Below are 13,773 nucleotides of genomic sequence, written 5' to 3' on the forward strand. Positions count from 1 at the left end.
ACCACCATAGCCATTAATATTGTGGCTAGGTTATACCTTTAAGAACATCTTTTGAAATTTCAACGCAGATCAATAAAAATTGAAATGATTATTTACAAGTTGATGTATTAAAATACATATATAAATTTCAAAAGAAATACTTCATTAATAGTACTAAAAAGACTACAACAACTGCCCTAAGCTGCAACACTGTTAGGAAACGATTAATGGCCATTTAAATCGGTTTCAAGTATATATATACATGTCATATCACCATCAAACATAAGTTACTCTGTCTCAAAATATACATAAATCGGTTTCAAGTTACACCTTCTAATCTATATCTTCAAAGCTCATTACGGCGTGCAACGATAAAGTAGTCATGGTTTTGGAAACCAAAAGAAAACCCCCAAGTTTGGAAGCACTTTGATTTGTGCTTAATGAGCGATAGCCATGAGATGGCACGGTGCAAAGCTTGCGGCAAGTTCATGAAGGCTACGGCCAACTCGACGCTCAAAAAAGACACCGACCATCATTGTCCGGTTACAAAGGCTACGACGAAGAAAAGTGAAGCCGGTGAAGCATCCGGAACCAGTTCTTCGAAGGGGTTTAGTGTGTTCATGTAATGTTGGATTTAGTGTGTTATGTTAATGTAATGTTTAGTGTTATGTAACCGGTTTTAATTTAATGTAATGTTTAGTTGAAATGAAACGGCTAGGAATCGATTCAACCGTAACATTGTCTGCAATTTAATGCATCGGGTCTCAATTGGGTACGGAGGAACCAGTTCCGGGTAGGAACCGGGTACGTATCAATTTTTTTATAAAAAGTGAAACCGGGTAAGAACCTTAGGGTTTTTTTAACCCGGAACCGGTTCTTCGATAAGGCGGGTAGGAACTAGAATCGGTTCTTATTAGACTAGATATTTTATCCATAAAGATATAAAGATAACTGAAACCAACTTTACAAACTAACGATTATAGATAGGTTGTAACCTGATGTAGATGATAGGCATAAATGGGGGCAAATATAAGCTTTTTTCCTTCAAAAAACCAAAATTGAGATTTAATAATCACCAACTACCATAATTTAGTAACGTTTGGGAAAAAAGGGCAGAAGTGATGTATACTTTGTATGTATACGGTAACGGTAACGGCCTCATACTTATTGAAAACCGAACACTCGTGCGCAGCCGAATGCTCCATCGGTGGACATTTTCAGATGATGCAGTTTACATATGTAGTCTTGAATCTTGAGGTTGAGGCCGACTCCATGTAAAAGTTATGTACCTGGTCTGGTGACTCCTAATCCGAGTGAAGTTTCCTCCTTTGGCACCTTTTAATATACCAAGTAGCGTGTTTACGAAGACCCATACCGATCATCACTTTAAGTGTTGTGAGCATCACGAAACTCGTGACCGCCAATATTAATATCCACAAAAGTCTCCAAAGAGCGGGCCCAGAGGGAAGATGTGCAGCATAAACCGGACTCAATACTCGAATCACCTGAAACAACGATATTGAATTAGCTTCTAAAGATTAACAAAGGGCATGGAGGTCAACTCAATACTTACCACGGAAGCTGGCGCCAAAGGAACAAAGGTAAGGTTTTTCTTCGGATTCTCTGCCTCGATGTTTAAAGTCTGTTATAAAAATATAATGTATTAGAATGAAACATAGCCCGGAAAGAAAATACAGTATAGCTTAGAGTAAAATGCCATTTTCGTCCCTGAGGTTTTGTGACTTTCGTCCAAAGGTTTGTTTTTCCGCATCTGGATCCAAAAGGTTTAAAATCTTGCCATTTTCATCTGGATCGTTAACTCCATCCATTTGTCTCCGTTAAGTCAGGGGTATTTCTGTCTTTTTTGTTAGCTTAAAGGGCAATTCGGTCTTTTTCACGTTATGTAAAAAGACCTAATACCCCTGAAAAAGACTGAATTGCCCTTTAGGTCAACAAAAAAGACGAAAAATGCCCCCGACTCACGGAGGAAAACAAAACTTTGGACGAAAGTCGCAAAACTGGCAAAACCTCAGGGACAAAAATGTCATTTTACTCTATAGCTTATAATGAAAAATCCAGCCATACATGATGACGATAGCATAGGAGCTTCTACAAGATTATGAAAATTGAAAAGTTTAATAATATAACAAAAAGGTACCTGTTTGCAAAGGTCTTCAAGAAACTCAGAATATACGACGGGCTTTATTTCATTGAATTTAGCAATGAAAGAATGTTTAATTATATCAATCATCAATTCACATATGTATACCACAAGAGCATTCTGCAACATTCAAAGTTTAAGAATCTAATAAAGGATGCAATAACAGAGACAATGGGATGTGTTCGAAACAAAGGTAAACTTACATAAAGAAAATTCTCAAACCACGGACCTTCAGCTTCCAGAATATTCTGAGCCAAGACAAAAATTAAAAAGGATGCAATATGGAACCGCTCCACTGAATCTGCAAATGGTGCAACAAATTATTATTATCAATGAAAGTATTTATTTGTGCACTTCTCATGCTTTGCACAAATAATACTGTTTCCTATATAAACAAGGTTAACGAAAAACTTTAAAATAACTATTTCAAACAATGTTAAGTAATAATAAACTAATGATTTCTTATCAAAGCAAGTGAAGATGTATGGAGAGTCGGAGACTCACCATAATATACCAGACTCTGTATGTTATCCTTGCTGAAACGTTTAAAAACGTTACTTTTTATCTCCGAAAAATTGTTTGAGACCAACAAAGCAAACAATGCGTTGTTGTGGGCAACTATACAAGTCGACAGAGTTATGGCCTGGGCTAATAAGATGAACGAATGAATGAGTACAGTGTGTTAAGGAAAACAAAAACATGTTAACTGGTGCCGAAAAGAGTTAAAGGGGCTAATTAAGGCACTATTATACGCATTTAATCTCATGAAAAAGGATATTTGACGAAGCCACGGCTAAAACTTCATCACAGATGAACCGCAATTGCCAGTATCTCATCTGTTCGGATGAACTGTTTGCTAAACCGTCGGCAGTATTAAATAGTGTTTGCAATACATCTCCACCAAAATTTTGGCATAATTTATCAAATATCTGCCAGCAATAACAAATTTCAGGCTGATATCCAAAGCATATTGTATCGGAACCAAAAATAACATTTTGGTCCTGTATTAGAAAAGGTTAAGTACACAGATGGTCCCTGTGGTTTACCAAATTTTGGATTTGGTCCCTAGCTTTCCAAAAGTACACGGATGGTCCCTGTGGTTTGCACTTTGTAACGCGTTTAGCCCCCAGCCAACAAATCTAAAGGTTTTAGCATGTCCAAGTTAGGGACTAAATGCGTTACAAAGTGCAAACATAGGGACCATCCGTGTACTTTTAAAAAAGTTGGGGACTAAATGCGTTACAAAGTGCAAACCACAGGGACCATCTGTGTACTTTTGGAAAGCTAGGAACCAAATTCAAAATTTTGGTAAACCACAGGGACCATCCATGTACTTTACTCAAAAAGGTAACTCAATGTAAAACAATCATATTCTCACCTCCAATACATTGTACACGACATAGAGCTTGATCGTTCCTTGACCTCGAATCATGTGATAAATGAGGCTGATATCTAGTATGGAAAACGAAATAATACAAAATTAGGAATGGACTAAACTAGTGTAAACAGAAAGAATCAAATAAGGGAAAGATTCCCTTACTAAACCTGTTTGTTGTAATAAAGTAACTCCAAAAGCCAACATAAGAAAACAGCCAAAGTCAGATAGTTCCGCTGCTGAAAGCATCTTGAATTGCCTGTCAAAACACAAAGAATTGTTACGAAGCATACTAGCATCACAATATTTATCGATTCTCTTTATATTATATTTGTTATGGACACACCAAAAAACTCAATCATCCATAAGAAATTATTAAGGAGAAATTACAAAAATGTCAGTTGACCAAAACTATTTTCAGATTTGTCACCCTCATGCGTCTGTGGAAGGACTCATCCGGCTTGGATGCGTCCATATGCAGACCCTTTAAACATTCAATAAAAATTGGACACGTGGCGTTTTGCAGGTGGGCCCAAACACATCCCACTTCTAATGCCTGTCAAATCCGCATCCTCAAGTATAATGCAAGCATCTTTTCCACCCAATTCCATTTGTAACGGAATCATACCCGCCTTTTTCGAGATTGCAATACCGGTGTCTCCACCTGTGAAACTGAGTAACACGAACTCGACAGTCGACACGTACCTCCAAGCCGTTGATGAAATCCAACGCAACATGGACTCAATCACCGTCCTAGAAGTATCGGTTTAAAACCTTAATATCAAATGGCTGCTGCAAATAATACTTTTGGCTGGGTAAATTACATATAAAATACCGTACTTTTCCATTTTCACAGATTAATTATTGTACCACCGAAAGGACTTGATCTCCATGTATGGGTTAGTAAAATTTAAGTAGATTAGAAATGATTATTTTTCTTTTTCACAGATTAAAATTTAAGAAGGAATTGCATCTCGTGCTTATAACTTACATCTGCCAAATGGAGTCTCTGACAATTGGTTGTAGATTTTGGACTCCCTGTTAACAGAACGAGAAAGTGAAGAGAGAGAGAGGAGAGAGAAAGAGAAGAGAGAGAGAGGAGAGAGAAAGAGACGCATTAGAAGTGGGATGCGTCTGGGCCCACCTGCAAAACGCCATGTGTCCAATTTTTATTGAGTGTTTAAAGGGTCTGCATATGGACGCATCCAAGCCGGATGAGTCCTTCCAAAGACTCATGAGGGTGACAAATCTGAAAATAGTTTTGGTCAACTAACATTTTCGTAATTTTCCCAATTATTAATATGTATTAAGAGAGGGTGTCTTTGGACACACCAAAAAACTCAATCATCCATAAGAAATTATTAATATTAATATTTATATAGAGAGGGTGTCTTAGGAATAGTACCTAAGACACAACCTCTATTTTTTATTGTTTTTCGAGTTAAATGCCTGGTTGGTCCCTGTGGTTTGCGAAAATTACAGACTTGGTCCTAAGGGTTCACTAATTACACACTTGGTCCCAATGGTTGCAATTTTTAAACTCAGGCGGTCCTTAACACTAACCTTTGTTAAATTTTCCAGTTAAATGTGTGTGAAATGTCTGTTTTACCCCTAAGATTAAAAAACAAATAAAAATAAGTGGGCCCCACCCATCCCACCCTTCTTCTTCTTCCCCATTCCACCTTTTAAAGCCAGCCACCACCACCAACAACCACTATCTCCCCAAACACCATCATCATCTCCGTCACAACCTTTACTGATTATCGTCTCATCCTTTACACACTCTTAACACATCTTCAACTTTCAGATCTAACATCTGAACTGTTCATATCACCTAATTTACTTGGAATCTCACCAGTAAATTGATTCCGAGACAGATTCAAAATATTCAAATCGAGCAAATTCAAAATTGATCTCGAAAACTCACCAGCTGAAATCAAGTGACGTAAGCTGCACGCAAGTTGAAACCGATGCCGGAATCTGACCGGTTATAGTTGTTTATGGGATTTTGACTTTTATGTTTGATCTTGGATATAAGTTGAATGTGATCAATTAACATTTTATAAAAGCCAAGTCCAATACTCATGGTCTTCTAGATCAGCCCCAAATATTGCCCAAGTATCCATATTTCACTCAAATCCATTGTCCAGATCCTAGTGAGTGGTGGGTGTGTTGTTGTTGGGGGTATTTATTGTTGAGAATTTATGGGGGATTTTTTAACGGGGGTGGTAGTAGTGGTGTTGGAAAGTTCCACAGTGGAAATTGTATTGTATTTGGGCTGCAAAGTGTAGATAGGGGTTGGGGTTGGCTGAAGGTGTAGTGGAGACGGAGGACACATGTGGTGTAGAGGCAATGGAAGGCGTCAGTGTGGAGAACTTTCCGATCGACGAGCACTTCAATGGTTGTATAATGAATCTGAACGGGAATGAAGGTGATGGTGGGCACATTTAATTAGTTATCGATTGATTAGTGGTGGAGGAGGGAAGATGGTGGTGGTGGGTGTTCAGTGGTAGTGGAGGTGAGATAGTGGTGGGTATTCGGTGGTGGAGTCAGGAGAGATGGTGGTGGTGGTTTAGGGTAGAAGAAGAAGAATTGGTGTAGGGTAGAAGAAAGATATATTGTTCTAATTTTTATTTTTGTTTTTCTTAATAAGTAAGGGTATTATAGTCATTTGAAAAGTACTTAACTGAGAAACTTAACATAGGTTAGTGATAAGGACCACATGAGTGCAAAAATTACAACCACTAGGACCAACTCTGTAATTATCCAACCACTAGGACCAAATTTTCGCAAACCACAGGGACCAACCAGGCATTTAACTCTTGTTTTTCTTTGCCAATTTACAACAATGCTATCCAATCCTTCAACTTTTAGCATTGCCACTTACAACCCCTCAGCTTTCTAAAAACTTTGTAAAATGTCATTTTGGCCACCTAGAGTTTTACATGCATATTTTTATGTACGTGGGTCAAATATAATACGTTTCGTGCTTATTTTTATGTACGTTTTTGGTTGGTCTAAGTTTAGTTTGAAAACGAGTCGGGTCAAATATAATACGTTTTCAGTAGGTGGTATAAATTCGAGTTACTTTACGTTTCGACACCGCCGCAACGTGTGGTACCATTCTTTAACATAAGAAAAAAAAAACTATTTTCTTACGTGCTTATTGTTAAGTACATTTCGTTATAAATCCAAGTTGGTTTACGTTTCGACGTATATTTTCTTGGTAATGAGTCAGGTCAAATATAACATGTTTTCGTGCTTATTTTCATGTGCGTTTTCAGTTGGTCTACATCATTTTGACGTAAATTTTGTTCGAAACGAGTCGGGTCAATTATTTTACAGTATAAGTTTGAGTAAGTTTAAGTTTCGACCCCGCCGCAACGCGCGGCTGATCAAAATACTAGTTATTATTGCATCACATATAACCACTGTTTGCTACTTTTGGGGCTAATATAAAACACAGCTGAATTGTCGCAAGCGTTAATTAATTGGAGTAACAGAAGATACCTTGTTTTTAGAAGCCTCCAACATGTAGTGACGAGCCTAATTGGCATAACCGTTAACAGTGAGAGGAACGAATCCAAGCAGACAAAGAAGCCAACATCTATGACCTGCAAAAGAATTGACATTAATGAAAATCAATTTTCTAACTCCAAAGGAATCTTTTTCAATAGTTGACTGATTATTATAACTAGGTTTATAATCCATGTGCGCGTTGCGGTGCTCTAAACCGAATCGTTCTCAGTAGGAAGATTTAGTACCGGTGTCGAACCGGTCGGACCATTGAACCGGTAAGAAAACCGGTTCGACATCCGGTCTGGTTCTGAAAACATTGCAAATAACCATCACGAAGCAACATAGGTCTAATGAATATGTGTCAGGCAAGTGCTGGCACTATTCATTCAGTTCTATTATTATTAGATATAGATTCAAGTTTCAAAAAGTTAAAGCTCCCAAATGACTTGCAGAAAGTAATAATTAGTCATTGCAGGAGGCTTGATTTTAAAAAACGAGAGACGTACAAAAGTGACGAGGTCTAAAAATGAGGCGCGAAGCGCAAAGCGCAAAAGCAGTGGGCTTTTCGTAACCGAAGCAGAAAGAGATTGTATAAATTGTTGCATATATCTCATAGGTTTTTAGCATCCCTTATCCAAAAAAATAGCTATAAATAAGGTTTATATATGATTTTACCTACATGTACAAGCCAGAATACCTATTATACAACACTCTGATGCATAAAAACAATACAAACACACCCAAAATACACAAAGTGCACGCCTCAGACCCCAAAAAAACCCAAAAAAATGCGCTTTTCTGGCGCTTAGTGGAAAAGGCGCGCTTTTTAAAACCCGGGCAGAGGGAATGGGTATGAGTGAATGCATTACAATATATAGAGAACGGAATGCAAACCCTAGATACCTAATGGGACCGTGGGCTCATAAATCATAATAATAAACTTAATAATAATATATAGTTCAATACTCCCCCACAGTCAAAGCGGAAGGAAGCCGGAGGCTAAGACTGGAAAACAAAAAAAAACATAAAGTCAAACCCTATAAAAAAAACTGTCTTCAATTATGCCAGTGCCACACATACATAATTATGTATACATACGTATGTATAAGCATTCAATTCAAAAGCAAATATACGTTGAGAACTGTAAGAACCACATGAAGCATTGTACCTATTGTTAAATGAATTATAATACTACTGGAAATATGTTTTGGTAATTCTCATAGCTAGAGCAACTGTCTCAATAGAAATCAGAAGCAAACAAACGCATTATTCTTTTTCTCATTTTGGGAATGAAGGTATATGAACGCACATAGAAACAAATAAGTCAGCGCATTATGATATTCAGTTTTTCATAAAAGGATAAGGAAGGCTATATTACCAATTCACAACGCCATGGCATGCGGAAAATAGTATCGTACACTCTTTCACGCTCTTTCTCATTGGCTAGGGTGGTTGTTGTCCGTAACGAGTTTCCACCATGCATTTCTTCCACAAAGTATTTAATTGGCGAGCTCTCCAACAGATAGTTGTCTGAAACAAAATAATCAGGCAGATTCAGATGAAACCAAATGAAACCAACATGTTGCAGATTCAGATGAAACTATGTTGATAATCAGTGAACTTGCACGTTATAATAAGAAAAATAGAATGCAAAATTTTGTATATTTCCAAGAAATCCAAAAAAAAAAAAAAAAAAAAAAAAAAAAAAAAAAAAAAAAAAAGAAAACATGATCTAATAACGAACTCATATTTGAGAAACTTTTTTGAGTATGTTTACAGTGATCTAGACAAGCATGAGGGTAAATAGTTACCATCTAGGAAAGATAATAAGAACAAACATACATCAATTTGTTGGTGATGCTTAACAATGAATGTGATAACCTATACTAAAATTAGTCAACTAGATTGAACTAATGGAATATATGTGATTTGAGCATGTTATGATATCTGTTAATAGGCCTATAAAACAGCATTAAAGCTCAACATTAGATTCAAGTTTAACTAATGGACTAATGAAAGGTTCTTAAATAATCTGCACTAGAAATAAGTTCCACGCGCTTTTGCTTAAATGTAAGCAATCAAGGTAATAAGTAAGATAATTTACTAACAAGCATTCCATTGTAATAATATGAGCATTTCAGGAACCAAGCAATTGTTTATTCGTATTATGTGTTATCTTTTTGTTCATATATGAAAGGACCTTGAACTGGCACTCAATTTCTTATCTTTCAACCTTAATTCATGCTGTACAGAACTATTTTAATATATGCTGATCCTCTGTATGAAGACTACACAAAGTACATAGATGTGCCTCAAGTAAAACTATGGAGCATATTAGGGACTGTATTAGTAGAATGAGATTTGAGTCACATGGTATCAAACCAAAAAGTCTAGTTTCACAAGGTCTTAACTTGTACCGTTATCTTATTTGACTAAAATAATAAGGGTACAGTTTGTGCTGGTTGTAGGAGCCATGTGTAAATGAGGACATAGATTATGGAGAATTGGTGTGAACAATAAGGTGATAAGCATCTCATGTATATAATCTTACCCCTTTGCAAATTCCTTTAAAAATTGTTCTAATTTAACACAATCCGAATCCAAAAGTTCCTTTGTATCAAATTCTTAGTACTTAATCTTTAAAACTGAGTTGCTTGTTTAAGCATTAAACATCACCCAAAACCACAAATTAAATCAAACGATAACAAAAACACTCTAGATCATACAAAACATATATCAATTTAAAACTGAGTTGCAGAACAGAAGCTCACAGTTAGGATCTTTATCCGCCATCACTTGCTTCCAATCCAACGATTTATCCTTCTCCAGCATTCTACACCCACGATGCCCATTCACATTCACATTCACATTCATCTCCGCCGTCTGTTTCATCATCAATTCTGTATCAAACTCCTTTCCCGACACACTCCCTGCCCTGCTACCAGCCCTACTACTCTCATCCACCTCCTTCACATTCTCCTCGATCCTACACATCGGCATCATCCCCTCCTCCCCATAACTACTAACACTACTCCTCTGCCTCAACTCCTGACTCTCCCTAACCGAACTACTACTCACCGGATACACTCGTTTCTCCTCCATCGGCATCACCGCCTCCTCATACACCACCACACTTCCACAATTCCTACTAACACTCCTATCAATACTCATATTCCTATCAATATTATTATTAATAATATTACTATTAATAACAAAAGCATTAGAATTCGAGCTACTAATCAAATTCAAATTCAAATCCAAATCGAGTTCATGTTCATCGTTAACCTTCTTCTTCTTCTTTTTGTGTCTCCGTTTTCTCCGATGAGACTGGCCGGAATCTGATCGGAGAACGGAGGCTCCGGCGTCGTCGAGAAACGAGTCGAGGCGTGCGAGGACGTCGAAGGAGAGGTTACGTGGGCCGGATCTTAGGTCCGCCATTGATGGCGGTGGTTTTAGGGCGAAATGAGAGCAGAGGATTCAGAGTTGAGAGTAGCTGATTATGGTGATCATGATGTAGATGTAGTGAATTAGGGTTTGGGGGTGTGATCTGTAATGGAAAATCGGGGAAGATGAAGTATTGATTGGTTTGCAGGTGGAATGTGGAATACGTTTTGCGGTTTGGTTGGTTGGGAGTGCCAACCCGTCTCCTACTCCTACCTCTCACTCACCGTGGCCTTATTTTATTGAGAGTTTTGGAAACCAAAAACTAAGAATGTGGGGTATGGTGGGCTTGGGTTGGGGCATAAGTTGGGGCATTTGTTGACACGTGGAATAGGAAAAAAATGGAAAAAAAAAACTCACGCCCATGGGGTATGGTGGGGCTTGAGTTGGGAGCTTGGGTTGGGGGCATGAGTTGACACATAGCCATTGAGAGCCTGCCATGTCACCTTGCTAGCTCGCCCCACGCCCGGCTTCAAACCCACGAAAAATGGGTCACGCCCAAACCCATGCCCACCCGGGGTGGTGGCTTGGGCGTTTTCAGCCCACCCACGCCCAAACCCCCGCCCCATACCCCGCAGTCTAACATGGTTAACTTTCGGTTAGTGAGATCGTTGAAAGTAAATATGTTCAAAGTTAGGACTGACGATAAACAATTAGGGATTGTTTGGAAATTTCTGAATGATTAAGTGATGAACCAATAAAAGGTCTGAACCATTAAGTGTTGAACTAGTAAGAGGTCTAAACTATTAGACTACCCACTATGGCAACCATTTCTTTGGTTGGTTGCCATGTGGATTTAAAAAAAATGAAAAAACAATTCTTTATTAGAAAATGTCCACAACCTGGTTGCCATGGCAACCTAGGTTGCAACCCAACATCATACACATGTCCAAATTTAATTGGTCCACTATTTTTATATTTCTTTTTTAGTTTTTTTCTTAACTAATAATTCCCCCAATAAATCATATTTATTTAATAATATATTAGTTTAGGTTGGGTTGTGAATGTGGGTGAAAATTTGAATTGGGTTGGGTTGTGTAGGTGGAAGAGAGAGAAATTAGTTTTTTAATAAAAAATTGGGTTGGGTTGGGTTGTGATAGTGGATAGTCTTAAGAGCCAAAATAATGTTCAACCATTCAGAGGCAAATGTCTAACTAATTCAGATTAGAGGTCTTAATCATTTAGACTCGGTATAATGATTAACAATTCAGAGGCAAATGTCTGAACCATTCAGACATATGCTCGCGAAACAAACAGTCTAAACCATTAAATGTTGAACCAGTAAGAGGTCTGAACCATTAAGAGCCACATTAAGAGCTAAACAAACAGCCCCTTAGTGAGTTAGGATTAATATTATCCCAATCAATAGGTCAAAAGTTGAGATTATTAAAATCCAATTTCCCTCATTATTATTCTTATTGTAGCATTTATAAAAAAATCGTGTTTTATATACATGAATTTAGGTTGGGGTTGTTTATGAGCCGAAACCAAGCTGAGCACAGGATCAACTCGTGTTTGGATTAATTTGTAAATGAAATGAGTCGAGTTGTGGTTGTTTGTAAACGAGTAGAGCGCCGACTTGGTTTATAGATAATACGATTTGAGCTGACTTGGTTTGTAAACAAAGCGATTTCAAGGGAGTTCTTTTTATCTCGGGTTGATTAACAAAGGTTAGATCATTCACTCACCCTCTCACTCTAAACTCTTATCCTTTCTTTTGCTTAGACTCTTAAAGTTCAATCCACTGATTCTCACGCCGAAGTCCAAACGCGAGAGGCCCCCTCTCGCGTTAAGGCTAACGGGTGTTCCTTGGTTGCAGATTCTGATCAAGGAGCTGTCTTTTGGAGTGGATCATAGACCTTCCCCCTGCCATACAGTCACACCCCAACTGATGGCGGAAACATCGGGATGAGACGAAATAGATTGCAAGAGACTTCATAACACTATGTGACAATATAGTTTAAATTCAAATTTCATAAATTGCTAAAATGTCATACAAGAATCAAATACGAACAACATTGTTTCAATCATATAATACAAAATAAATTAGTCTAGGTGTGTTTCTAGGTCCACTTAAATCTTGTTTCTTCACTTAGTATCAACTTGTCTATCGAACCTGCAACATGTATTAAAATATCAACAAAAAGTTGGCGAGTATACAAGTTTGATACATAGCATAAAAATAGTTTTAAAATAGACTAACGGCTCGTATCCAACATGAATCACCATATGCAAGTTACTAGTATGTTGAAACGGTGTCAAGTATATGTTCAAACCCAAGTTTCCAATGCGTTAAAATAGCCTATCCCAATAGTTTTAACGGGAGGTAAAATAGTTTAACTTAACAATACCCCAAGACTCGTGGGCGGTGCATTGCTCCTATAGCGCTATAATTGTTAAGGTAGGCTTGTACGAAGTTAATGAGCATATAGACACAAAAAGTTTACATAACATACGAGATTAACAAGCATCATATAGTTTCATGTTCGAATATGGATAGAGAGTGATTCAAATAGTTTCAAGTGTTTCGCGTGTTTATATAGAATACATGTTGCACCAAAAGTGTTAAAAGTAAAATGGGTTCGAGTATACTCACAAAATTGCATATGCTTTCCGATTATCGATGGTGACGAAGTTGTCGAGACATTAGGGTTTACGGATTTGAAGTGTAAGGACATGAAAATAGACATATGAAAATAATCATCCATCATATATGATGCTTAGATGATATACTTACTATCTTGACAATGTCCACTTGTTCATCATCAAGAGTTCCGTTTTGTTTTGTTGAATATATTACATAAGTTATATGAGTATTACTATATCATACATGTCAAGCATGAGGTAGAAGATTAGAGTCTTCATTTAGGCACCTCTAAGTATCATAGAAATCATGCATGAGGTAGGAAGAACAAGGCTTCCATTTAGGTACCTCTATTGTTCACCACTACACTTGTTGTTATAAACAACAAGGAGGGTCATGAACTTACAAGAAATAATGAGATAACAACTATTTTAAGAGGAAAGCATCAAGCAATGTGTGGATTTTTAAGTAGGATAGCCCAAGCTAATCCTAAATCACACAATCATCAAACCTTAGGCTTGAACATCACTTGTGGGTTAAACCCTTGAACAAAACAGAAAGTTTGTGAGGTTTTATCCTCTGATTTAACATTTCTCAGCCTTGTTTTTAAGCCCAACTAACCATTCAATTGATTATGAGCATTAGGACATAGGTTTGAGATGAGATAGACTCAAGTCTATTAAGATTAAACAAGTTTAGATGAAAACGGAAACA

At 37.4% G+C, this 13,773-nt stretch overlaps 1 protein-coding gene across 2 annotated transcripts; it reads right to left on the reverse strand.

Moving 5' to 3' along the window:
- Positions 1–874: 874 nt before the first annotated feature.
- Positions 875–10,701, reverse strand: LOC110911090 (protein POLLEN DEFECTIVE IN GUIDANCE 1). 2 transcript variants are annotated; one of them, XR_002576754.2, is made up of 12 exons: positions 9,806–10,701; positions 8,413–8,564; positions 7,026–7,129; positions 3,686–3,774; positions 3,519–3,592; positions 2,919–3,069; positions 2,645–2,812; positions 2,344–2,441; positions 2,138–2,260; positions 1,553–1,621; positions 1,109–1,484; positions 875–1,021 (listed from the first exon to the last, which is right to left on the reverse strand). XR_002576754.2 is itself a non-coding variant. In XM_022155668.2 (11 exons), the coding sequence occupies exons 1-11, from the start codon at positions 10,470–10,472 to the stop codon at positions 1,284–1,286; spliced, it is 1,896 nt and encodes a 631-aa protein (XP_022011360.1). In that variant the 5' UTR covers positions 10,473–10,701; the 3' UTR covers positions 875–1,283. The 2 variants fall into 2 exon arrangements, 1 of the variants encoding a protein (XP_022011360.1); XM_022155668.2 differs by having other exon boundaries at positions 875–1,484.
- Between the last annotated feature and the right edge of the window lie 3,072 nt (positions 10,702–13,773).

The sequence above is a fragment of the Helianthus annuus genome, chromosome 15, assembly GCF_002127325.2.
Source record: "Helianthus annuus cultivar XRQ/B chromosome 15, HanXRQr2.0-SUNRISE, whole genome shotgun sequence".
NCBI classification, from domain to species: domain Eukaryota; kingdom Viridiplantae; phylum Streptophyta; class Magnoliopsida; order Asterales; family Asteraceae; genus Helianthus; species Helianthus annuus.

Coding starts and splice junctions, on each gene's coding strand:
- LOC110911090 (XM_022155668.2), bottom strand. CDS start 10,472: ATGGCGGACCTAAGATCCGGCCCACGTAACCTCTCCTTCGACGTCCTC. Junction 3,070..3,518: donor TCGTGTACAATGTATTGGAG/GTGAGAATATGA, acceptor TATTGCTGGCAG/ATATTTGATAAATTATGCCA. Junction 2,442..2,644: donor ACAGAGTCTGGTATATTATG/GTGAGTCTCCGA, acceptor CACCATTTGCAG/ATTCAGTGGAGCGGTTCCAT.